The sequence below is a fragment of the Bos mutus genome, chromosome 2 (genome assembly GCF_027580195.1).
Source record: "Bos mutus isolate GX-2022 chromosome 2, NWIPB_WYAK_1.1, whole genome shotgun sequence".
Lineage (NCBI taxonomy): Eukaryota > Metazoa > Chordata > Mammalia > Artiodactyla > Bovidae > Bos > Bos mutus.
The window spans coordinates 23,908,032-23,934,696 of NC_091618.1; the positions used below are offsets into that span (position 1 = coordinate 23,908,032).

General features: G+C 43.5%; 1 protein-coding gene across 1 annotated transcript in view; it reads left to right on the forward strand.

Annotated features, from left to right (window-relative positions):
- The first annotated feature begins 3,007 nt into the window (after positions 1 to 3,007).
- Positions 3,008 to 26,665, forward strand: part of AP1S3 (adaptor related protein complex 1 subunit sigma 3) — a 67,716-nt gene continuing 44,058 nt past the window's right edge. Inside the window, exon 1 of the mRNA XM_070385922.1 lies at positions 3,008 to 3,174. Within this exon, the coding sequence (XP_070242023.1) occupies positions 3,064 to 3,174 (111 nt within the window). The 5' untranslated portion in view covers positions 3,008 to 3,063. The remainder of the gene's footprint in view (positions 3,175 to 26,665) is intronic.

Below are 26,665 nucleotides of genomic sequence, written 5' to 3' on the forward strand. Positions count from 1 at the left end.
GTCTGTGCTTGGTTTGATCTCAATGCCTCTGAGATTCAGGCTCTCATCTGTACAGTGGGCAAAGAACTCCTTCTTTTGGAGGCTGTTTGAGGGCCAGATAAGACCACTTATGTAAAGTGTCCAGCCCCAAGAGTGATTTAGGGTGTGGAGGGAAGAACATTAGTGAGAAATAGCCCAGGAGAGCATCCTCTGCCCCTCTCAGCAAGGTCATGTGGGAAGACAGACAAAGGATGCTCTGATTCTCAAACCAAACTTTTCCTAGTCTGGGCCACATAGTAAGGGAATTTTCTTCTGCTTTTATCTTTTACTTAACTGTCATGACAAAAGCATCAAGATTTCTTTAGCTTTAAGCCTCACCTTTAGCATTCCCATCTCTTTCCAATGGCAACAATATCCTTAAAGCAGAAGCTTTGCAGAACGGGCAAGGTGAATGGGACAGGGGTGAGCCCTGAAGTCAGATAGCAAGCAGGAGGCACAAAGTTTAGACTGAAGCCCAAAATGCCCAAGATAGGAAGAAAATGAACCTTGGGGGTAGATTTTGCTTAGAAAACAGCTCTTCTAAATTTACAGTAAATTGCAGATCCTCTGTCAGGAGGCAAACTCATCCCATAGCCTGGGGTTTAATTATTTCTTAAATAATCCTCTTCTAGAGTACTCGGAGAAGGCAATGGCACCCCACTCCAGTACTCTTGCCTAGAAAATCCCATGGACGGAGGAGCCTCGTAGGCTGCAGTCCATGGGGTCACTAAGCGCTGGACATGACTGAGCGACTTCACTTTCACTTTTCACTTTCATGAATTGGAGAAGGAAATGGCAACCCACTCCAGTGTTCTTGCCTGGAAAATCCCAGGGACGGGAGAACCTGGTGGGCTACTGTCTATGGGGTCACACAGAGTCGAACACGACTGAAGCGACTTAGCAGCAGAGTACTCTGGGCAGATGCCACCACACCCGGGGTGGAAGCCATCAGGACAAGGAGGCAGTGAGCTTGTTGAGAATTTCCAGGTTTGAAACTGTAATCTTGGGGGTTTTAGTAAACGAGTTGCCTTAAGGTAGGAAAGACCCATTGCCTCTTGCCCACCTTTTGACCTCCTCTCACTTAACTCCAGCCACAGAGGTTTTCTTTGAGATCTTTGAGAAGGACAATCCTTTTTTTTCCCCTTCTTTTCTTCAGTGCACTGACATCTCACCTCCACATCTCATGTCACCTCCCTGGGGGAAGCCTTCCCAGGTGCCCCAGCTAAATAACTGTAGCTTCCCCTGTTCCTGTCCAGCAACCTGTACTCATCTTCTTGGTAATGTTCTCACCTACTTAGTATTCATTACTTTGTAATGATTTATTTACTTGTTTATTATTTGTTGAGCCAAAAGAGATTATAAGCTTCCGAAGAAAGTATCTTGCTGGTTCCCAGCTGGATCCCCTAGTCTCCTTGTGTAGGGCTCTGATTAATGTGGCTTCAACAATGCATGGACGTGGCTTGCTGTTTTTCAGTTGCTAAGCCACGTCTGACTCTTTGCAAACCCATGAACTGAAGCACACCCAGCTTTCCTGTCCTTCACTACCTCCTGGAGTTTGCTCAAACTCATATCCACTAAGACAGTGATGCCATCCAACCATCTCATCCTCTGTTGCCCCTTCTCTTCCTGCCCCGAATCTTTCCCAGCATCAGAGTCTTTTCCAATGACTTGGCTCTTCACACCAGATAGCTAAAGCATTGGAGCTTCAGCATGAGTTCTTCATGAATATACAGAGTTGATTTCCTTTAGGGTAAACTGTTTGATCTCCTTGCTGTCCAAGAGATTCCCAAGAGTCTTCTCCAGCACCACAGTTTGAAAGCATCAATTCTTTAGTGCTCAGCCTTCTTTAAGGTCCAACTTTCATATCCCTATATGACTGCTGGAAAAATCATAGGTTTGACTGTGGGACCTTTGTTGGCAAAGCAATGTCTCTGCTTTTTAATACGATGTCAAGGTTTGTCATAGCTTTTCTTCCAAGGAGCAAGCGCATGAGGGATATGGAGCTTATATCTCCAGGTCACCTGGGCTGGATCACACCGTACAAGGCAGATCTGAGGATTTTTACCAGTTTTGATTTCCAGAAACCACTCAGGCAAAGGTTCTTAACCTTTTTCAGGGTCACAGATCTCTTTAGGTATTTGGTAAAACCAACCGACTCAACCAAAAGAACATAAAAATGCACTCAAAAACACGACGTACAACTTAGGGTTTGGAGACTTCTAACGCCCCAGGTGGCAACTCCAGGCTTAAGAAAAACCAAGGGGAGAAGAAGAAAGATTAGGAAGTCCACGCCGGAGTCTTAGGAGAAAGTTCTTAAAATCGGGTCTGCTTAAAATGACCTATGTTCTTGGATTGTACACACACATACACACACATACGAAGAAAAAAAACAACTCGGTGGCAAGAGATCGCTTCTGGTTCCGGCTCTACCAAATGCTTCCTCCCTTACGTGGTTCAGGAGAAGACAACCAGTGACACTTCCCGCCGCAAGTGTCTGGGGAAATCTCTTAGCCAGGTCTGATCAACGTTTGCGGAATGAATGAAATCACATTCACGGCGCGGGTGAATCAGAAGAGTAGTTTCTTTCGCGCTCCCCGCGCAGGGTTCCTCAGTGCGGAACCCGCAGAGCCCTTGGTGCTCCGCGCACCGCAGGTCGGGCCGGATGCCGAGGTCTGCGCGCAGGTGTATTCGCACCTAGGGCCGCCCGCGCGGCGCGGAGCGGGGCGGAGCCAGCTGAGGCGGGGCGGGGCCATCGGAGGCGGGGCGGGGCCATCGGAGGCGAGGTGGGGCGGGAGGAGAGAGGAGAAAGAAGGGAGTCGGGAAACTGGGAGGAGAGGGGAGGAGAAAGGAGGGTGAGAAGTGATGAGGAAAGGGGAAGAGCCGGAGGAGGGAGAGGAGGAGGGGAAGGAGGGAGGTGCGGCGGGTTGGGGGAGGAAGTGCGGTAGGGAGGGAGCAGGAGGAGCGGGAGGGGAGGGAGAGCTGCGGCGGGGGGCGGAGTCTGCAAACTTTCGCTTCGAGGGCATTGTGGGAAGCAGCCATGGTCTGATGTGGGCGCCTCACCTGTCAGCCGTGCCGGCTCCAGCGCTCGCGTCTCGCCCTCGCGTCCCCCGCGCTCGTCCCTCGCCGGCCGGGGACGGCGGCGGCCCGGCCACCATGGTGAGTGCGGGAGAGCTGGGCGGCGGCGCGGACCCCAGCGGGTGTGTGCGGGCGCCCTCCCCAAGCACCTGCCGCGCCGGGCCGGGCTAAGGGAGCAGCCCGGTCGCGCCGCGCGGTCCCCCACCCCGCCATCCCGACCCTGGCCCGGGACACCAGGGACTCCAGCTCGGGTCCCTCGCGGCCACGGGGCGCCGCTGCTTCATTCATTCGACCGTTTTTGCTGAGCGCTTAGTCTGTGCCAGGCGCGGTGCCAGGCGGCGGAGACGTCGTGGGGACCCGGTGGAGCCCTGGCTGTTGGCGGCTTATCTTCTAGGAGGAGGATGTGGAAGGAGGGAGATGAGTAATAGACCAGTAAAATCGAGATAACTTCCGAGAGTAAGTGCTGTGAAGTCTCAAGTACAACCGGATGCAGGGATGGAGAGGCAGCTATAAAAGAGGGGCAGGAAGCGAAGGCCTCCTTGAGGAGGTGACATCTGAGCTGTTGGAAGTCCTAGGGGGGCATTGCAGGTAGTGGGAGCAGAGAGAGCAAAGGCCAGAGAGGAGGAACCCTTGCTTCTAGTGGGACAGGTAGTCAGGTACCAGATAAGACATCCTCATAAGCCCAGTTAAGGAGTTTGGATTTTATTCCAACCGAGTGGAAGGGGACCAGTGATCCAGGTGAGAGACCTGGTTGCAGTTGATGGAAGCAATAGCTTCAAGCACCTCTTGATCTTGCCTTCTGTCAGGGTAGTTTTTTTTTTTTTTTTTTGAGTATGCAGTGGCCTGAACAGCACTGAGTTCCACTTCCCCAGGTGAGCTCACTTCCCAAATCAAAGGAGGAACAAAAGTGACCACACTCTGCACTTGAGTACCCGCTGCAGGTGGAGCAGGAAGGCCCCGAGGGTTACAAAAGTTGATGGACAAGGAGGGCAGCGGAGTGCTGAGCTCCTGGTCCAGAAGATCACAGATGGTGGTTTCTAGGTTTGGCTGCATAGACTGGAGGTGCTATTGTTGTTTGTTGAGGGTTCCTTGTAAATACAGCATGGTGCAAAAAGGAACCTGTAAATAATGGAGCAACTCTCCTGGCTTGCTCAGGTTTCCCAAGGAACACAGTGACGTATGTGCAGCACACTGCATCGTTTGCCTCATGAAGAATGGAATGAGGCCCTGGAGTTTGTGATCTGCAAAAATCTTCCATCCAGAAAGCTGGTACAAGTTCTGGACAACACTTACAGTGGAGTTTTATTTTTTCTTGCTGGTGTCAATGATGAGTTGATCAAAAATGTGCAGTTTCCCTAGTTTTTCATCAGACCTTGCCCAATGGGAGATATTGATGTTTTTGAGTACTTGTGATAACCAACTCTACCTTCTACCTTCATGATCTCAGTTCTTGCAACAAGCAACCAAATGAAAGTATTATGCTCTTTGCATTTTACCTGCTCTGGCCTGTCCCAGCAACATGGCCTTGGATCATGCCTTGACCTCTCTATGCCAGTTTGCTCATTTATAAAGTAGAGATAATAACTGATTCTAACTCATAAGGCAGTGGTTCTCAAAGTTTGGTCTGGGTACACTTAGGAGTCCCCAAGGTTTTTTAGAGTCCAGAAGGCCAAAACTCTTTTCATAATAACACAAAGGTATTATTTACCTTTTACACGTTCATTCCTACATTAGTATACATGATGTTTTCTCAAGGTTAACCTGACCTGGGAGAGTGCAGCAGAGTGAATGCAAAAGCAGTAGACCAGTCCAGCTGTCTTCTATTGAGCCAGACTTTAAGGAAATTTGCCAAAATGTAAAACAATGCCAATCTCCCCTTTTTTTTTCCTTTGGAAAATATTGTTACTGTTCATATAAGAGTTTCTGTTAATGTGTAACAGGTTGATTATAGTTTTTAAGTGAATTAATAAGTATCTAAATTTTTTCTGTACTTAAATTCACAATACAGTAAACATCAATACAACTTAAACAAAAAGTCTTTGGGGCTGAATTTTAAAAAATATATATATATACATGTTTTGCTTTGTTGTTTCATTTAATTAATACCTTATTTTTATTATTTGGGGCTGAGTTTTTAAGAGTGAAAAGAGTCCCAGGCAGGTTCTGTGCATGAATGCAAGTGAAAGCTGGTAGACCAGCTTTGCCCATTGTAAGTGCTCAGTGACTGTCACTTCTATCTTTTATTACTGTCATGTGGCAGAGAAGCATAAGTGGCCCTCCCCTTTGCCCAGCATCTCTAGGCTTTTTAGTGAGGATTGCTTTGTTTTTCTTCTGCTTCGTTCCTGACTCTTGCTGCTAGGAAACTGGAAGATGCCAACATCATCCCGCTGGTACCTACACACAGAAAATGGTCCTTGGTTCCACTGGGCCAGTGATCTAGATTTCAAGGGCAGAAGTTTCATACACTTTGCATCTAGGGGCAGTGCTTATAGGTGGGTAGTTCTGTTTGCATCAACTTTGTACTTTTGCACCCTGCCTTTGTTTTAGAAATCTCTATCTTGGGAAATACAGCTAGGGTTATTGTGTTTTCAGAGATCCCCACTGGCTGTGAGCCCAGTGCACTTAAACACTTAACTGGGGAGAATTTACTATTGCATGGTTGCCAGTGTTGACGGAAGAAGGAGGATTTTAAAACTTTGCTCCTTTATGTATTTGTTTTCCCTTGGACAGAGGAGCCTGATGGGCTATCGTCCATGGGGTCACAAAGAGTTGGACATGACTTAGACCACCACCATCACCAAGCAGATATCAGTGAGGATTTACAGGGTGAAGTTTGAAAGGCTTTGGGAACACCCTTAATAAAAATGCATGTGGACTTTGTTTTATGTAGTCATCATGCTTCTGAAAAGTTGAGGTGACTTTTAACATCACATTGTGAACAAAATTGGGAAATTACCCATTGAAAGAATCTCGTGGTGACCCTTTTTGAAACATCAGTAAGCACCTTCTTGTGTTGCAATTCCAATTCTCATAATATATGTTATTATCTAAAGTAAAATAGACTTATGTTAAAAAAAAGTCAAGGATTTTTTTATGTGATTTTGTTCTTTGACTTGAGAGAGATACCTTCCCAAACTGAACTGTAAAGTTATTCCTTTATCAGAATTCATGTTTGAATCAGCATAAGTCCTTCCTTTTCCTAAATAGGGTAATTCCAAGCTTCCATGTGCATCATAATCTCGTTGTATTACAGAGAAATGGGAACAGTGAAAAGGAGTTGCCAAGAGTAAGGGTGGAGATATCTAACTCTGAACCTGGAGACCCTGCTGTGAGTCCCCCTCCCTACCCGATGTATCATTTTTATTGTCTCAGGTTTAAATAAATTGTAACTAGCATGTATTGTTGTTTTGGTTGGTGGTACATATCTACAATGGAATATTTCTCAGCCACTAAAAGGAATGAAATTACATCATTTCATTCCTTTGGCATGGACCAACGGCATATACATTCCATGGAATTCTCCAGGCCAGAATACTGGACTGGGTAGCCTTTCCCTTCTCCAGGAGATCTTCCCAACCTAGGGATTGAACCCAGGTCTCCTGCATTGCAGGCAGATTCTTTACCAGCTGAGCCACAAGGGAAGCCCAAGAATACTGGATGGGTAGCCTGTCCCTTCTCCAGGGGATCTTCCCAACCCAGGAATTGAACTGAGGTCTCCTGCATTGCAGGTGGATTCTTTACCAACTGACCGATGACGGAAGCCATAGCTTTACAACACTGTAAAGCAACTATCAGTTTAGTTCAGTTGCTCAGTCGTATCCTACTCTTTGTGACCTTGTAGACTGCAGCACGCCAGGCTTCCCTGTCCATCACCAACTCCCAGAGCTTGCTCAAACTCATGTCTATCGAGTTGGTGATGCCATACAACCATCTCATCCTCTGTCATCCCCTTCTCCTCCTGCCTTCAGTCTTTCCCAGCATCAGGGTCTTTTCCAAGGAGTCAGGTCTTTGCATCAGGTGGCCAAAGTATTGGAGTTTCAGCTTCAGCATCAGTCCTTCCAGTGAATATTCAGGACTGATTTCCTTTAGGATTGACTGGTTGGATCTCCTTGCAGTCCAAGGGACTCTCAAGAGTCTTCTCCAACACCACAGTTCAAAAGCATTCTTCAGTGCTCAGCTTTCTTTATAGTCCAACTCTCACATCCATACATGACTACTGGAAAAACCATAGCTTTGACTAGACGGACCTTTGTCAGCAAAGTAATGTCTCTGCATTTTAATATACTCGCTAGGTTTGTCATACCTTTTCTTCCAAGGAGCAAGCACCTTCTAATTTCATGGCTGCAGTCACCATCTGCAGTGATTTTGGAGCCCAAGAAAATAAAGTCTCTCACTGTTTCCATTGTTTCCCCATCTGTTTGCCCTGAAGTGATGGGACCAGATGCCATGATCTTTGTTTTTTGAATGTTATAATGTTTGAGTTATAAACCAACTTTTTCACTTTCCTCTTTCACTTGCATCAAGAGGCTCTTTAGTTTTTCTTCACTTTCTGCCGTAAGAGTGGTGTCATCTGCATATCTGAGGTTATTGATATTTCTCCCAGCAATCTTGATTCTAGCCTGTGCTTCCTCCAGCCCGGCATTTCTCAAGATGTACTCTGAATATAAGTTAAATAAACAGGGTGACAATATACAGCCTTGATGTACTCCTTTCCGGATTTGGAACCAGTCTATTGTTCCATGTCGGGTTCTAACTGTTGCTTCTTGACCTGCATACAGATTTCTCAGGAGGCAGGTCAGGTGGTCTTGTATTCCCATCTCTTGAAGAATTTTCCACAGTTTGTTGTGATCCACACAGTCAAAGGTTTTGGCGTAGTCAATAAAGCAGAGGTAGATGTTTTTCTGATATTCTCTTGCTTTTTCTATGATCCAGCAGATGTTGGCAATTTGATCTCTGGTTCCGCTGCCTTTTCTAAATCCAGCTTGAATATCTGGAAGTTCAGGGTTCATATACTTTTGAAGCCTGGCTTGGAGAATTTTGAGCATTACTTTGCCAGCATGTGAGATGAGTGCAATTGTGCGGTATTTGCGCATTCTTTGGTGTTGCCTTTCTTTAGGATTGGAGTGAAAATTGACCTTTTCCAGTCCTGTGGCCACTGCTGAGTTTTCCAAATTTGCTAGCATATTGAGTGCAGCACTTTCACAGCATCATCTTTTAGGATTTGTAATAGCTTAACTGGAATTCCATCACCTCCAGTAGCTTTGTTTGTAGTGATGCTTCCTAAGGCCCACTTGACTTCGCATTCTAGAATGTCTGGCTCTAGGTGAGTGATCACACCATTGTGGTTATCTGGGTATGAAGATCTTTTTTGTGTAGTTCTTCTGTGGATTCTTGCCACCTTTTCTTAATATCTTCTGCTTCTGCTAGGTCCATACAAAAAAAAGGCAAAAAAAAAAAGCTTTTTACATCTAAAGAAAATTCCAATTTGAAGGTGAGGAAGCCTCTTAACAGTAATGACTACACTCCTCTGAGTGTGATCTGACTGCTGGCAAGTACCTACTGTGGGTAGAGGGCTTGGGAATAGACACTCTGTGATGTTCTGTTCTCCCAAGAGGGTTCATCTACAATAGGCCCTTCTCATGTGTCTCCCAGCAACACCAATGAGACTTGTATTTACCCCTCACTGGGATTGTTACTTCTGAATTCCCATGACTGGTTTTGTGACAAATACTGTCAACAGCTTACAATTTTTGTGTGGTATTTTATTAAAAACAGAGGGAAGGAAATGGTCAGCTGATTGTGTATTTGCCGCAAATACACAGCTGCTTTTAACATCTGTCCTTTCAGGTTCCATGAATTATTTTATTACAGATTAAGACATAAGGATAAAATAACCCCTAACACAAGTAAAGAAACCTCCTGTGGAAACTTCCCTGGCGGTCCAGTGGTTATAACCCTGTGCTCCCTGTGCTGGGGAAATAGGTTCAATATCTGGTTGGGTAACTAAGATCCTACATGGAAATAAAAAAAATAAAAAAAAAAAAGAAGCCTCCTGAGTCCTCAAAGATTAGCATTCCTTGACATCTCTATAAATCGTTCCTTCAATTTTATTTTCTTGTTACTACGCAGAGATTCTCCCAGTGAGCTGAGGCTTCCCTGAGGTTCCTTCTTTCCTGGAGTCTATCTTTGCGTCTCTGACAGTCTCCCTTTCTGGTGTATCTAGTTTTACTCTGATGGAATTCTTTCCCCAGGAGAAATTCCCTTTCCATGGTGTGAAGTCCCCCAAATCCTGTGATGTTAAAGAATGCACACAGAGATCAGAGGCAGACGCCCCTAAAATCCTCTCTGAAGTGTACTGAGCTGTCTTGCCAGCATTCTGAGTAGCTAGAGAAAATGAACTTCTTGCTAACATGGAATAACTTAAGAATTTTAACAGTGGAAAGGGGGTACTGAAAATTGTTTCGATTAGAAATGAAATGCGGCTGACCATTATGAGGAAGCTGGCCTTCAAAAAATCTCCCACAAAGTCCAAAGTCTGAAAACTTCCCAACAGGAAGAACTGGGTTCTAGCTCTCTCTAAATGGTTTTTGAAAACTGCCTGGGGAAAAAGAATATGACCACTCATGAGTCCCTCAGTGTGATAGAGTATAGACCTGTATTATATTCAGTCGAGAACACAGGCGTGTGGGATTCTGTGTTTTATGTCCTTGTATCTTCTCTAGCAGGGCTTCTGGGCTGTTAAGAATGGTGGGTGTGTGGCAAGGTTCAGCGGGCAGTGAGATGCTCCAGGAGTCTTCCTTCCATGCAGGGCCTATTGAGGAACTAAAGTCACATGTGGTCTGCAAACTGTGGTGCGTCTGCCCTTTGTATAACCACCCTTGTCAAGGGGGGGACTTCTAGAGATAAAAACAATCCATCCAGCTCATTGTAGATTAAAAGATTTTTTTTTTTTGCATTAAAACATCAATGTATTTGGGTCCAAGATACAAAATTCACATAAACTTTAAAAATAAAACCCTAAGAAATAGCTTGTTTCTGACTAGTTTGTTGTTGTTCAGTCACTAAGTCATGTCTGACTCCTTACAACCTCATGAACTGCAGCTTGCTAGGCTACCCTGTCGTTCACTATCTCCTGGAGTTTGCTCAAACTCATGTCTGCTGAGTTGATGGTGTTATCTAAGGATTTCATTCTCTGCTTCCCCCTTCTCCTCCTCTCCTTAGTCTTTCCCTGAATCAGGATCTTTTCCAATGATGAGTCAGCTCTTTGCATCAGGTGGCCAGAGTATTGAAGCTTCAGTTGCTTAAGGCTAACCCTCCAGGTCTCACACACCTACCTGCCTTTTCTGCTATTACAGTTATTTGGGAAGAGAAATTTGAGACAGTGTTCTAAGGCAGATGTCTGAAACATCTTTTCTGTAAAGGGCCAGACTGTAAGTATTTCAGGCTTTCTGGGCCCTATATAGTCTCTGTCCCTATTACCCAGCCCTTCTGTTGCAGAGTGAAAGCAGCCATGGACAAGAGGCAAATGGCTTTGATTGTGTTTTAATAAAGCTTTATTTACCAAAGCAGGTGGGAGAGCCAGAATTGGCCTGGAGGCTGTGGTTTGATCTGTAGACTCATGTCCTACCTCAGGTTCCATTAATTCACTCATGTGTGTAGTTTCCCTTTTTGGGACTGCACTGCAAGACGTGCAGAACTTCCCCAACCAGGGATTGAACTCGTGTACTCTGCCTTGGAAGCACAGAGTCTTAATTACTGGACCACCAAGAAAGTTCATTCATGTGTATATTTGACAAATATATTGAACACCTGCCCTACGACAAGCAATGTTTCAGGCAGGACTAGCTATGTAATTTTTGGTGTGTGTGTGCGTGCCAATTCACTCATTCTTGTCTGACTCTTTGTGGCCCTTTGGTCTGTAGCCCACCAGATTCCTCTGTCCTTGGGGATTCTCCATGCCAGAATACTGGAGTGGGTTGCCATGCTCTTCGCCAAGGGATCTTCCTGACCCAGGGATCAACCCTGCATCTCATGTCTCCTGCTTTGGCAGGCAGGTTCTTTACCACTGGCGCCACTTGGGAAGCCCGTAATTTGTGGCACTCAGTGAAAAATGAAAATGTGGGAGCCCTTGTTCAGAATTTATTGGAAATTTCAAGATGATGTCTGCAGAGCATTAAATCAAGGATGGTGCCTTTGTGAACCTATGGCCCCAGTGTCCACAGAAACCAGCCCTGGATCTGGGCCACAGAAGTTCTATTGAATAACCCGGAAACTCTCCTGGAGGCCACTTTCTGGGTAGGGTGGTGGGTGAGGGGAGTTCTGTAAGCTTTTTTAATATATATTTTATATCAAGCACACAGAAGAGAGTTATACTCCCAAAGCATTTGTTCGTCATCATCTCATTTTTACTTCGTGAAAGTTGTAGGTGTTTCCCAGGCAGGTGGCGCAGGGACCCTAGCAGTGTTGGTTTTGGTGGCTCCGTCACATCCTGCCACCCTGTCCCTTCTTGTCCTGAGGTGGTGGGGCCGTTCGTCCAGCTGCCTCACACTGCGCTTGGTCACTTCCTGTACACGTTCCGGCTGGATGGAGAGTTCAGAGCCATATCTGTGCCCCCGCATCTGCTGTAGATTAAATCCTCAGGTTAGTGCTTCTACTACTGATGTCACGTTTGCATGCCCGTGGAGCCCTGGGCGCAGGATGCCATGTCTTCTCTAGCCCCTCCCAGTTCTGCCTGATTGTTAGGTGTAGTGTCACTTGTCAGCTTAGATCCTGTACATTATTTCCCCATTTGTGTGAAATCAGGACACACATATGCCTACATACAAATAGCAAACTTCCAGAAGAGTATGCTAGAGACACTGATTGTTTTGGGGAAGAACTTTTAGCATCTGGTGTTGAAAAAGATTCCCTTTTTATTGTGTTCTGTTAGATCCTTTAGTTTTTTTATATTTGAATGTAATACCTTTTAAATTATATGAAATGTGACTTCAAAAATATTTCCATTTATATTACTTCTTCAGCAAAACTCTATTTTTCCCTGTGTTTTATAACTTCTTAAGCTTGGGTGTGTCTGGAATTGGGATGGAAGCAGAATAAGTTTCCTTAAAATACACACACATGGACACAGATGCATATACACACACATACATGTACACACACATGCGTGCACACACCCAGACACTTTGTTCTTTTCTCTTTAAGTTGGGCTCTTGGCCAGGCTTCCAGGAGCCCTCTTTTTACCTTGCATTTGAAGGAGCATTGAGAATAGCTGAGGGGAAAAAAAGTGATCCAGCTTTCTCACTGAAATGACTCTGAAAGCTTCTGGTAATAAGATAAAATATTTCCAGTCACTTCAGCAGACGGAAGCATTAAAGCACAGATATGTTTGTCTGATGGTCTCGGGTTGGCCTTGGTGGAACGTTCTAGCAAGATTGAGAAGTCTTGTCTCTGAAAGAGTCAGGAAGGATTAGTCAAGGCTGGAACCAGATTCAGATGATCAGGGGATAGTTCAGCCCCCAGTTTTAGTGTCTGCTGCCCATTCACAGCTTCCCTTGGCTTCCTTAAATATCAGGGCAGCAACTTTTCCTTATGCAGGTGAAGCTGCTTTAGGCCTGAAATAGATAAACGTTCAAGTGTCAGAACTTCCTTGGGCTTATATACATGTTGAGCTACACGTTCCTGTGGGGGTGACATGCATACAGCGTTTCAGGAAGGCTGTCTGCATTCAGTTCTGAAGGCAGGTATGGGACATGGGTGTGATGTGGTTGGAGGAGAATGTGCTGAGGCACCCAGCCTTGGGCCCGTGTGTGCAGGCTTCGTAATCTGGGTTGCTGTGCTCTTTGCTGTTGTAACTGGGCCCACTTCCTAAATTTCCCTGAAGATTGAGTGAGCCAGTCCAATCCTGGCACACATTCCATCAGTGGTAACCAGGATATTTTTAAAAGAAATAGGAAAAAGCTAAGGAAACACTTAAAAATAGATTGCAGAGACTGGGGAGGTGGGAGAAGGTAAGGGCTGTGCGTGTGCGCGTGCTCAGTCACTTCAGTCATGTCCGACTCTTTGCACCCCTATGGACAGTAGCCTGCCCTGGCCCTCTGTCTGTGGGATTCTCCAGGCAAGAATACTGGCTACTGGAGTGGGTTGCCATACCCTTCTCCAGGGGATCTTCCTGATCCAGGGATTGGACTTGCGTCTGTTATGTCTCCTGCATTGGCAGGCAGGTTCTTTACCACTAGCACCATCTGGGAACCCTTGAAGGTAAGAGTCACTGTACAATGATATCATATTAAAAATGTGGTTCTAAACTCAGTGTAGGACTTCCCTGGTGGTCCAGTGGTTAAGACTCTGCCTTTCAATGCAAGGGACGAAGGTTCGATTCCTGGTCAGGGAACTAAGCCTGCATGCCACAGCTACTGAGATGGCACTCCACAACCAGAGAGAAGCCCATGTACCACAACTAAGACTCGACACCACCAAAAATAAGTAAATAAAAAACAAACAAACAAAAACTCAGTGTATGTGTCTCAAATAAGTACTTGCCCTCAGTTTCTTTGTAAGAAGACAAGTTCTCGATTCTAAGTGCCCTGAGTATGAGTCCTACCTTTATAAGTGTGTTTGGCCTCAAGGTTTGGATACCTTAAGAATTCAGAAAATCTAGCCTGTGTTGACAATCTTTGCCAAAACTAAAGGGAAAGAGGGAGGCTTGACTGTATAACAAAGCAGGTCTGTCTCTCAGATTGAACCCAAACTTTCACAAAATTTGATGGTTGTACCATCTCTTAAATTTTGTTCACAACTGTCCACATGATTGTCAAGGTAGAAAGGCCCTGGGGACAGACTTTTAATGAGTGCTGAGTAGGCTGCAGCAGGAAGAAAAAAGATGGTCCTTAATAAACGTTTAAGTGGTCATTACCAGGCAGGGCGCTGAGTTTAGCATAATGATAGCCTTCTGAACAAAGTTGTTCCTGACCACAAAAAAATTCACATTAAGCAAGATCAAATAAGCATCACTATGAAATATGAATAGGGTCCCAAGTTGTTAATGTTTCATTCAACTTCAAAGTCATATTGAAAATTGCTTGGACGTTCTCCTCCCTGTTCCTAGGATCTTTTTTCTCCTTGAATGATTTGAAACAGAACCAAAGGCCTGTCTGCCTATCCGAGAGACTTCAGGAGAGAATCTAATTAGGAACATATTGACTGTAAGACAAAATTTAACTACTGATAGGTATTGTTGATAGACGCTAAGTTGATTACTCTGTCAAGAGGAAATGATAAATGAGAAAAGAATACATGAATCACTTTTCAGAGTTTTTTTTTTCCTTCTTCGTCTGTTAATCCTTGTGTTCTTAACTGGGGAGGTTATTAGAAAAGAAAACCCCGCCAGTATCTGTTTCTTGATTCCAAGAAACTTGTGGTGTTGGGAAGAAATTTCTTGCGTGCATAGCAAACCTAGATGAGTATGCTGCTGCTGCTGCTGCTGCTAAGTCGCTTCAGTCATGTCTGACTCTGTGCGACCCCAGAGACGGCAGCCCACCAGGCTCCCCTGTCCCTGGGATTCTCCAGGCAAGAACACTGGAGTGGGTTGCCATGTCCTTCTCCGATCCATGAAAGTGAAAAGTGAAAGTGAAGTCGCTCAGCCGTGTCCGACTCCCAGCGACCCCATGGACTGCAGCCTACCAGGCCCCTCTGTCCATGGGATTTGCCAGGCAAAAGTACTGGAGTGGGTTGCCATTGCCTTCTCCGAAATGAGTATGGGAATATATAATTAAGCTCTGAAGTATGTCATTCAGATTACATAATTGCTGCAGGAATTCTGTGGAGGAGGACAGGGGAGGGGCTCATGGGAGAGACAGGTGTGGGGCTGAGGCTGGAAAAGCAGGTGACCCTGCCATTAGCTTTTCAGGAAGACTGCATATCTGGTATATATGTGAGTGGGAAAGGGTTAATAAGGAGACAACACAGAAAGGTAGTATTAGGAAATTGAAGTCCTGGAGGAGGGCTTGCTGAAGGTCTGCCACAACAAACTGGTTTCTTATTGATTGTCCCATCTCTAACTCTGCCCTCTAGTCACCCCTGCTAAGAAATTCTTTATCCAGTATTATCAGAATGTATCCAGTATTATCAGAATGACGTTTCTCATGTAGGGACTTTCCAGAAAATGAAAATGGATGAACTTTTTATTTTAGAGTTGAAAAAAATATCTTCCTTAAGTGTTTAAGGAAATGGGTCAAAAGTAGCTTGAGGCTTGTCCAGAGTCAGGAGGAACCTCACTTCACTTAACTGCATGGTTTTGGAGGTGACTTGCCTTCTTAGCAGACAAGAAACAATGTTACTGAAGTTGCAAGTGTGTTGCAAGGGATGTGTGTGTATGTATTAATATTTTGTCTCTGAATGGGCTAGTGTCCTTGTGTATCTCTAAGAAACCATCTGCTGTTACCTTTCTTCATTACTTTAATGAATGTTTTGAAAATGAAAGCTTATTTTCTTTAACTTTTTATTTTGTATTGGAGTATAGCCTATGAACAATGTTGTGATAGTTTCAAATGAACAGAGAAGGGACTCAGCCATACATATACATGTATCCACTCTCCCCCAAACTCCCCTTCCATCCAAGCTGCTGCATAACTTTGATTAGAGTTCCATGTGCTATACCGTAGGTCCTTGTTAGTTATTCATTTTAAATATAGCAGCATAAATTTGTCAATCAGCAATATGTGAACCATGAACTTCCTGATGTTCAAGCTGGTTTTAGAAAAGGCAGAGGAACCAGAGATCAAATTGCCAACATCCACTGGATTGTAGAAAAAGCAAGAGAGTTCCAGAAAAACATCTATTTCTGCTTTATTGACTATGCCAAAGCCTTTGACTGTGTGGATCACAATAAACTGTGGAAAATTCTGAAAGAGATGGGAATACCAGACCACCTGATCTGCCTCTTGAGAAATTTGTATGCAGGTCAGGAAGCAACAGTTAGAACTGGACATGGAACAATAGACTGGTTCCAAACAGGAAAAGGAGTACGTCAAGGCTGTATATTGTCACCCTGTTTATTTAACTTATATGCAGAGTACATCATGAGAAATGCTGGACTGGAAGAAACACAAGCTGGAATCAAGATTGCTGGGAGAGATATCAGTAACCTCAGATATGCAGATGACACCACCCTTATGGCAGAAAGTGAAGAGGAACTCAAAAGCCTCTTGATGAAAGTGAAAGTGGAGAGTGAAAAAGTTGGCTTAAAACTCAACATTCAGAAAATGAAGATCATGGCATCTGGTCCCACCACTTCATGGGAAATAGATGGGGAAACAGTGGAAACAGTGTCAGACTTTATTTTTTTTGGCTCCAAAATCACTGCAGATGGTGACTGCAGCCATGAAATTAAAAGATGCTTACTCCTTGGAAGGAAAGTTATGACCAACCTAGACAGCATATTCAAAAGCAGAGACATTACTTTGCCAACAAAGGTTCGTCTAGTCAAGGCTATGGTTTTTCCAGGGGTCATGTATGGATGTGAGAGTTGGACTGTGAAGAAGGCTGAGCACCGAAGAATTGATGCTTTTGAACTGTGGTGTTGGAGAAGACTCTTGAGAGTCCCTTGGACTGCAAGGAGATCCAACCAGTCCATTCTAAAGATCAGCCCTGGGATTTCTTTGGAAGGAATGATGCTAAAGCTGAAACTCCAGTACTTTGGCCACCTCATGTGAAGAGTTGACTCATTGGAAAAGACTCTCATACTGGGAGGGATTGGGGGCGAGGAGAGGGGACGACAGAGGATGAGATGGCTGGATGGCATCACTGACTCGATGGACGTGAGTCTGAGTGAACTCCGGGAGTTGGTGATGGACAGGCAGGCCTGGCGTGCTGCAATTCATGGGGTCGCAAAGAGTCGGACACGACTGAGCAACTGATCTGATCTGATCTGAAACTCCCTAACTATCCCTCCCCTTCACCCAAAACCATAAGTTAGTTCTCTAAGTCTGTGAGTCTCTTTCTGTTTTGTAAGTTCATTTGTATCATTTATTGTTAGATTCCACATATAAGGGATATCATACAATATTTCTCCTTCTCTGACTTAACTTCACTCAGTATGGCAATCTCTAGGGCCATCCATGTTGCTGCAAATGGTATTATTTCATGATTTTTAATGGCTGAGTAATATTCCATTGTATATACGTACCACATCTTTTTTTCATAGAAGCATTAGGCAAACATCACTAGAAAGACAGAAGAGCATGGTGCTTCGAAGGACTGTTGGGACTGGAAGATAAGGGACTTTGGTTCCTGTACCCAGCGTTGAATAACCATGACCTTTATTTACCAGATTACCTAACTCTTTGGAGACAGTTCTCAGCTGTTACATGAGGTGAGCATGGGCCTGAGAAAGAATCTTAAAAATCCTTTCTGGCTCTCACAGTTTGTATCGAGCTACAGGAAAATTGTTTGTCTCCCCAAACCCAGTATACATTATTTTCTGCATGTGTCAGATTCAGAAGCAAGGCTGGCCTTATTCTAAATCGTTGATCCATATGTTCTTATGTTGCTGATGATCAGGATCTGGGCTTGTCTTAAGTGCAGCCCGCAGGTGGGGTTGTCATGTACCATGAAGGCGCAGCAGCTGTACCAACAGAGTTCACGTCACTGCATATGGAGTCATTGCACTGCTGGCCCATCAGTTTATGTGTGTGTTTTAGGAACAGGAGTAAGTGCAGTTTGGGCTTCAATCAAGTCAAGTGTGAAAGAAACACAGCATTATTATTTTGCTCTAGGTACATATTTACTGAATACCAACTGTGTCCTGTACTCGGAATTGGAGATGATTAAGAGAGAAGAGACAGAAATGATTATGCTTCTGATTCCACAGGGAGGGAAAATGTATAAATAAAGCAAGTTGCATGCTACCCTGAAGTATGGATTTCTTTTAAGAATGTTGAAAATAGAGATGTAGTCGGGAAAGGACAAAGTACATGGGGAAGTGTAAATTTTATTGGTGATTCTGAAAAGGTGTTATAGGCTTGGTTTGGTTAAGAGTGTATTTCAGGCATTGGGAAAGAAGGAGGAGCTGGGGTGTGAGAAGGATCCTAATAAGATGTGTTTCAGTTCCTGAAAGCAGATTGGTGTGGCTGCCTGTGGGATTGGGTGTGGGGCACACACATACTGAAATCTCCTAGAAACCTACTCCCTTAGAAAAAGTGGACGCATTTGGTGGAGGATGTTGAATGACAGAGAAGATTTGCTTCCTGTCATTTGTCAGGAGGACAATCCAGAAAGGTCTGGCTTTGTTGTTGTTGTTGTTGTTGTTCAGAAAGATTTTAAAGTGAAATATAAAGTTTTATGTTCATTTTCTTTCATATGAGGTAAATTGAACACCGACGCCCATATCTCAGAAAAACTTGAATCTATCTTTTGTAATTTTTTTCACTTCCTCTGTATTGAGATGAACCTCCTGATCATGAGCTTCGTTGTTGGAACAATGTCAAATTGCTGTAATTTTTTTTTTGAAATATAACTGACATATAATAATATATTAGTTTTAAGTCTATAGCATAATGATTCAGTATATGTATAAACTGTGAAATGATCACTGCAATAAGTCTAGTTAACATCTGTGGTCATTTTTTAAGGAAAAACTATAATAATCATTATATTTTTAGCAAATATTTATAGCATGAATGCTTCCATAATATACTTCCAACTTAGAATTATATTCTGTGCTAGAGTCTTGGGTATGGAAGCTAAAAATTGGGCCTTGAAAGAGTGACCAAAAAAAAAAAAGACACAAATTCTTATGGGGTCACACAGAGTCGGACACGACTGAAGCGACTTAGCAGCAGCAGTAGCAAGATAAGAAAATGGAAATGGAAAAGAACTTTTCTTTACAAAGCATCTTTTTTCTTTCTAATTTTTTTGAGGTATAATAGACCAAAGCACCTTGGGGTGGTATTTTTTTTGTAACATGCTTGAAAGATCTATAATTAAACATCAATTTTATCACCAACTGCCATATTTATTTATGGGTGCCAGAGATTTTATAGTTTATTTTGTAGTGATACATTGCTAAAATTAGGTTAGATTTCTGAATTTGAAGTAACTACTTAAAATGTTGGGCAAGGGAAAGAAATGAGAAAATAGAGTGTGCTTTTCTTTCATTGCCTATTTCTCTACCAGGTGATGTAAAGAATGGTTATTTCTTGCAAAAGTGACCCCCAAATATCTTTTGCATCCTCCCCTAAAAAAATTTCATGCTGTTTGGTAGATCTAATGAAAAAAGAAACAAGTGTTCAAAATTGAAGATGTTAAGTCCGTCTTCAGCCCTCTCTGCACATGACTAATTGCCATGACCCTAAGATGGGCCAGGCCAGCCCTGGGTGTGGTGTGGTGTTCCCTGAGCTGTGTAGGGAGATGGAAACCACCAGGTAAAGAACAGGTGTACTCTAGCAATGCATATTTATTTATTAATACTGCCCACCCTTACTCACATCACATTATAAGAATAGAAAAAGGCCCTAAATATAATGAGATTTGAGCAGAAGGCCAGATTCACTATCATTGTAATTAGCCCTGAAATTACTCTGTTGGCAATTAAAATAGATGTAAACTATTTCCCTGTGACTGAATCTGTGACCATTAAATAATGTCTTCAAAGCAGCTGATGGTTTTTAGAGTTTTCTGGGATAAGAATCCTTTCAAAAATCTGCTAAAATTTCTGGACTTTTTCCTTAGAGTGATGCTCATAAATCCAAAATATATTTTTAGGAAGTCTATCAGTACCCCTTTCTCTTCCAGATTATCCCTAGATGTCGGGCATTTCTTGTCAAGCTATGGAGTTCTATGTGAATTCAATACCTAGCTCTGCCATCTATAGCTTGATCACTCCAGGAAAGTCTTCTAAGTGTCAGCAATGTAATTTATTATTATGATTATTATTATTGTCTTCAATGTTGGTACATCACCTTGGTATGTGAATTAATGCATATAAACGTGCCCAGCATTTTGCCTGCCATGCAGTGGGCCATTTTTACCGATAAATAAAATTGTCATGTAGAATACTGCACTCATATTAGTTGGTCAGCAGGTTCGCGTCTCCTTGGAGGAAAGACTCCCAGGTAAGTTAGAAGATAATCAGAAGATTTTGTGGGGATCTTAGGACTGGAGTAGCAAGAGCTGGAGCACCAGTGCCAGTGTCTCCAGTGTCATCTGACTCATAGCTCTTGCATCTGTCTCCCCTTGAGGTAAAGAAGTCAGCAGCAGACACTCAAAGAGGCCAGATGAGACACCTTTGCTCCTGGAGATGTGTTCACAAATTCTTCCAAGTTGTCTTCTTTTTTTGAGGCCTGTAAACAGGCGCTGCTGTGAAGAGAGCCTTCTTTAGGCAGGCTACTGTAGAGAAGATCCTGGAGCCACGTTCTAGTTGTCATTCCAACCATGTCGTCCTCTGACCATACCACAGTTATGTTGACTGGAACGTGTCTTCTGCAGAGGAGTAATCACGCTGCCTATGGGCTATTTTAATTGCCAAGTTGGGGGATTGCATGTAGTCATTTGTGAGCAGTCTGCAGTACTGTGGATTCTAGTGTCATGCATCTATTTAACAGAGACTCCAAAGACTTGTGCAATGTAACAGCAGTCCTGTCTCCACTGTACATATATGTAGATTGCCTTCAATTGTGTGGATGATGGGAAGACCTTAGGCTCTACAGTCAGGTCTGGGTTGGAATCCCTGTTGTTTACTATCCTTAGCGCTCAGTCGTTAACGTAGGTATTATGGCACGTCTATCCATGGCCTTAGATGAACTCTCACTGTCTGTTCACTGCTGGTGATTATCTCGATTGTGATGGCTTGTGGCTGCTCACATTTCCTGCTTCTCTTAGCAACGCTGCATGTTCATGCCTGGCGTTGCCCAAAAAAGGGCCATTGGATCTGTTGATTTGCTTCTGACAAATGACCAGCGGAAGTAGTTTTTTCAAATGTGTGAGAATGGAAAAAAAATCATCCACTCTCTGTCATGGAGATTTATCATAGAATATATTACTTACAGGGCTTCCCAGGTAGCACTAGTGTTAAAGAACTGCCTGCCAATGCAGGGACACAAAAGATGCAGGTTTGATCCCTGGGTTGGGAAGATCCCCCGGAGGAGGGCACAGCAACCCTCTCCGGTATTCTCACCTGCAGAATCCCGTGGACAGAGGAGTCTGGCGAGCTGCAGTCCATAGGGTCACAAAGAGTCTGACACTACTGAAGCCACTTAGAATGCATGTACACATATTACTTACATCCTAATTTAAGCGATTAACCTAGCTCATGACAAAGTTCATTGTGGTGATATTATGTTCTATGGAATGTGGAGTAATGTATAGATAAAAATGGTTTATGTACTTGGGTTATTTGCTGTGGAATTTTGAGCATTTTAGATTTTAGTTGACAAGGACCCATTGCCTTAGTTTTTCTTACAAGGTTCAAATGCTAGGTTGGTTTTACAATATATGCAACATTCATCTTAGGTTCATTTCTACCTCAGTCCTTAGGAATTTGAAGTTAGTTCATAAACTAGGAGGGAAAGTGATTGTTATCTGTGAGTCAGACCCTAAAGAATCATTACTTGAATCTGTCTAAAATTTAACCCAGTCTCTTTGTTTCCTTTTGGGTTATACCCAAAATCAACCTGGGATGGTTTCTCCAAGAATTAGTTCCTTCAGACTCTTCCTGTCAAAAACAATGTGTCCTATCCTGGAGGCCATGGCTGGAATTTACCAACCAAGGAGAACCAATGACTGTTACAGTGCAAAAGAGTCTCATAAGTTTTGCAGAACTCATGGTTCTAGAAAACCATAGGTTCTGGTTTATAGAACATTGATACTGACTTTCAGAATCAATGGTATTGTTCTAACTCTGTCTATCCTATTGGTAGAATGAATTAAAAGTACAAAACTCTGAGTCAAAAGCCAAATCTCATTCTTTTAAAATAAAGATCAGGTCTGTTATTATTGTCAGCCTGGTATCTCCTCTACAGCCTTAGGACCCTTATAATTTTTTTGTTTAGTGTATGAGCCTCGTTTTGATTGAAATATAACTACATTTGAAACATGAAACTATATATTTTGCAAATGGTGGTTGTTTCCATGATCAGTGAGAATTTTGTTTGTAATATTTGGTAGGGTCATTGGAAAACCAGAGGGTTGCCATGCATGCCCTCCTCCAGGGGATTTCCCTGACCCAGGGATTAAACCTGCATCTCCTGCATTGCAAGTGGATTCTTTACCACTAAGCCACCTGGGCTTCCCCCAGTATTTCGTAGTGTCATTGGAAAATCATCCCTGGCCACATGCCCCTGATTATTGTGGCTAGAGAGAGGCCAGGGATGGTTTAAATGTTACCTTACAAATAGATTCAGTTTCAGAATTAGGTGATGTCTGAGAATCAGAAAGCCCAGCCTTTTGTTATTTTTGCCTCTTTGTTAGCAAACTCCGTTCTGATGGGTGTGGTCTCTGCTCCTAGGGTGTGGACTAAACAGTGCAGAACAGAAAACGAGTCACAGGGAGCAGCTGCTTCCCATTGTTAATGGACGAAAGAAGGAACAGATTGTGAGACACTGAGTGATGCCAACCATGTACACCGTGGTCTTGTCTCTGATTTTTCTTTGACTTGCTCAGCACAGTCTTGCTCACAATGAGAGTCACAAAGGGTCAGAGCCTGGGGGACGGAGAGGGCATGAAGCCCAGGCCACTTCCATATTCTAAAGCCACTGGCATGTGACAAAATGAAAGTGTCCAAACAAGGCTATAAATATTGTGGCACTCTTTCAAGCCTTATGCTTAACAAGATAATACATGCAGTGTTCATAAAATGTTGTGCACTTTCACTGTGCCATTTGCAAAGTATTTTAAGAATTTGTAAAAATGTATTGATTCACTGTGTATGCCAGGATCTTGAACTGGTCGTGGGACACAGGCTTATAGCCATACAAAGAATGTCTCTATCTTTCAGCCTCACTGGGGTTTTTCTGTGGCAGCCTGAGTGATGCATGATTCTAAACCTGAGATGCTTTGTGGTGTGAGGCCCGCCCCTTCCTTCTCACCCTTTCATCAGTGGAGCTTCCTCTGAGTCTGAGGTTGATTTGTCTATCTTTGCATCCAACACATCGGCACGCGAAGTATCCATATTTTGGAAAATGGCTTGTAGGAATGATGCAGGGACTGTGTCAGAGTGGGCTTAGCCAGGCTATGTACTCCAAACAAGGCTATAGAAGGTAAAAATATTCAGAGTCAGGGATTTGCTGCCAGTCTGCTGGCTTCCAAGCCCAATATCACCTGTAGCTGTGTGACCTTAGACAAGTTTCTTAACCTCTCTTGTCTCTCAGTTACCCCAACTTAGGAAGTAGAAAATACCTTTCTCTGTGTTCATTGTGGAAATTAAATGATGTAAAATACTTAGCACAGGCGTGACTGGCAGAAATGATATTCCAAATTATGCAAAATGGTAATAAATTCCTATTTGTTATATTACCCATTTTTCTTCCCAAGACTTTAGTTTATTTGTTCTCTTGCTCTTGGGCTCAGGCAGGTGATGAAGGCCTGTGAATATACCATGTAGAGATGCTGTGCTCCATCTCTAGGCATCAGTTTAAAAAAACAGGCTTTGGAAGTCATAGAAAAGTCACTCAAGTAAAGCTTCATGGAGTTCTCTGAAGCCTCCAGACTCTCTTTAACCAGAGTTGTTCAGATTTTGCTTTTTACTCTGTAATTAACTTTTATTTAGATTCAAGTTTTCCATGTTTAAGAAAAATCTCTCAGGGCAAGGGAACCAAAATTTACTACACCTCCCTCACAGCAGATAAACAATGGCTCACACATCGACATGCATAAATGGGGAGGACTTTGACCAATGAATATGGTATCTGTGTTACTCTAATATTTGGTTTCTGAGAAATATGTAAAAAATGCTTTATGACTGCTGATTTGAGAATCATCCTCTGTATCCCATTATTTTAAAGAATGTGTGGTTATCTTTGTCTTGTGTGATAAATGGCTAGTGTCAGATGTTTAGAGGTGAAAAATACCTTAGAAGTTATTGCAGGTCCAATACCCCAGAGATGCTGGCCAACTTGCCAGTCATATAGAACTGGTTTTTGGAGAAAATCTGGACTCAAAACCACATGGTAGGCCACAACACGATATTGCTTTTCCTCAGGTTGTTATTTTACTGCTGCTGCTGCTGCTAACTTGCTTATTTTACTGGGTCAGTAGTAAATAGAGAATATAAACAGTGTGAGACTTTATTTTTTTGGGCTCCAAAATCACTGCAGATGGTGACTGCAGCCATGAAATTAAAAGACGTTTACTCCTTGGAAGAAAAGTTATGAACAACCTAGATAGCATATTGAAAAGCAGAGACATTACTTTGCCAACAAAGGTCCGTCTAGTCAAGGCTATGGTTTTTCCAGGGGTCATGTATGGATGTGAGAGTTGGACTGTGAAGAAAGCTGAGCGCTGAAGAATTGATGCTTTTTAACTGTGGTGTTGGAGAAGACTCTTGAGAGTCCCTTGGACTGCAAGGAGATCCAACCAGTCCATTCTGAAGGAGATCAACCCTGGGATTTCTTTGGAGGGGATGATGCTGAAGCTGAAACTCCAGTACTTTGGCCACCTCATGTGAAGAGTTGACTCATTGGAAAAGACTCTGATGCTAGGAGGGATTGGGGGCAGGAGGAGAGGGGACGACAGAGGATGAGATGGCTGGATGGCATCACTGACTCGATGGACGTGAGTCTGAGTGAACTCCGGGAGTTGGTGATGGACAGGGAGGCCTGGTGTGCTGCAATTCATGGGGTCGCAAAGAGTCGGACATGACTGAGCGACTGAATTGACTGACTGAACTGAAGCTACTTATACACAGGAGACATGGGTTTGATGCCTGGGTTGGGAAGATCTCTTGGAGGAGAAAATGGCAACCCACTCTAGTATTCTTGTCTGAAAAATTCCATGGACAGAGGAGCCTGGTGGGCTACAGTTCATGGGGTGCTAAGAGTTGGACATGATTTAGTGACTGAGCACACACATATACAGCTTTATGACACCTGAAAACTACTAGATCATATATTCTTAATTTCTACAGCTTATATTCAAGGGACCCTAAGACATAAACATGATTCTCACATTCCAAATAATCACTAAACTGAAAAGCCCCAGCATTTACAATTGTATATAGATGGAAGTGTTTTTGGATGAGGCCAAAAACAACTCTAGAGGAAGGTGGACAAAGAGCTTGAATAGACATTTCTCCAAAGAAGATATCCAAATGACCAATAAGCACACTATCACAGTGCTCACAATCACAGTTCATTCAGTTCAGTTCAGTTGCTCAGTCGTGTCCGACTCTTTGCGACCCCATGAATCGCAGCACACCAGGCCTCCCTGTCCATCACCAACTCCGAGAATTCACCTAAACTCATGTCCATTGAGTCAGTGATGCCATCCAGCCATCTTATTCTCTGTCGTCCCCTTCTCCTCCTGCCCCCAATCCCTCCCAGCATCAGAGTCTTTCCCAATGAGTCAACTCTTCGCATGAGATGGCCAAAGTATTGGAGTTTCAGCTTTAGCATCAGTCCTTCCAAAGAACACCCAGGACTGATCTCCTTTAGAATGGACTGGTTGGGTCTCCTTGCAGTCCAAGGGACTCTAAAGAGTCTTCTCCAACACCACAGTTCAAAAGCATCAATTCTTTGGCGCTCAGCCTTCTTCACAGTCCAACTTTCACATCCATACATGACCACTGGAAAAACCATAGCCTTGACTAGACGGACCTTTGTTGGCAAAGTAATGTCTCTGCTTTTCAATATGCTATCTAGGTTGGTCATAACTTTCCTTCCAAGGTGTAAGCGTCTTTTAATATTATGGCTGCAATCACCATCTTCAGTGATTTTGGGACCCCCAAAAATAAAGTCTGACACTGTTTCCTCTGTTTCCCCATCTATTTCCCATGAAGTGATGGGACCAGATGCCATGGTCTTCAGTTCAGTTGCTCAGTCGTGTCCGACTCTTTGTGACCCCATGAATCACAGCACGCCAGGCCTCCCTGTCCATCACCATCTCTCGGAGTTCACTCAAACTCACGTCCATGGAGTCGGTGATGCCATCCAGCCATCTCATCCTCTGTTGTCCCCTTTTCCTCCTGCCCCCAATCCCTCCCAGCATCAGAGTCTTTTCCAATGAGTCAACTCTTCACATGAGGTGGCCAAAGTACTGGAGTTTCAGCTTTAGCATCAGCCATGATCTTAGTTTTATAAGTATTCAATACCCATTAGAATGGCTATTTTTGTTTAATCCAATGACAGATTTTTTTTTAAGTAGAATCAATGAACAAGTGAAATTGTGTACAATGTAATCCCCAAGGATTTACCCATCAGGAGGCTACAAGAGAGATTCATCCACATCAGATGGGCAATGAAAATTTCTGAACTTGCTGCCCTGTTTTAAAGGAAATTCAAAGGCCAACAAGACTACACAGAAGTTTCTAAAGCTTGCTGAAGGGAGAGTTAGCAGAAGAGGTGGAGTCCCGAAAAGGATAAAAGTT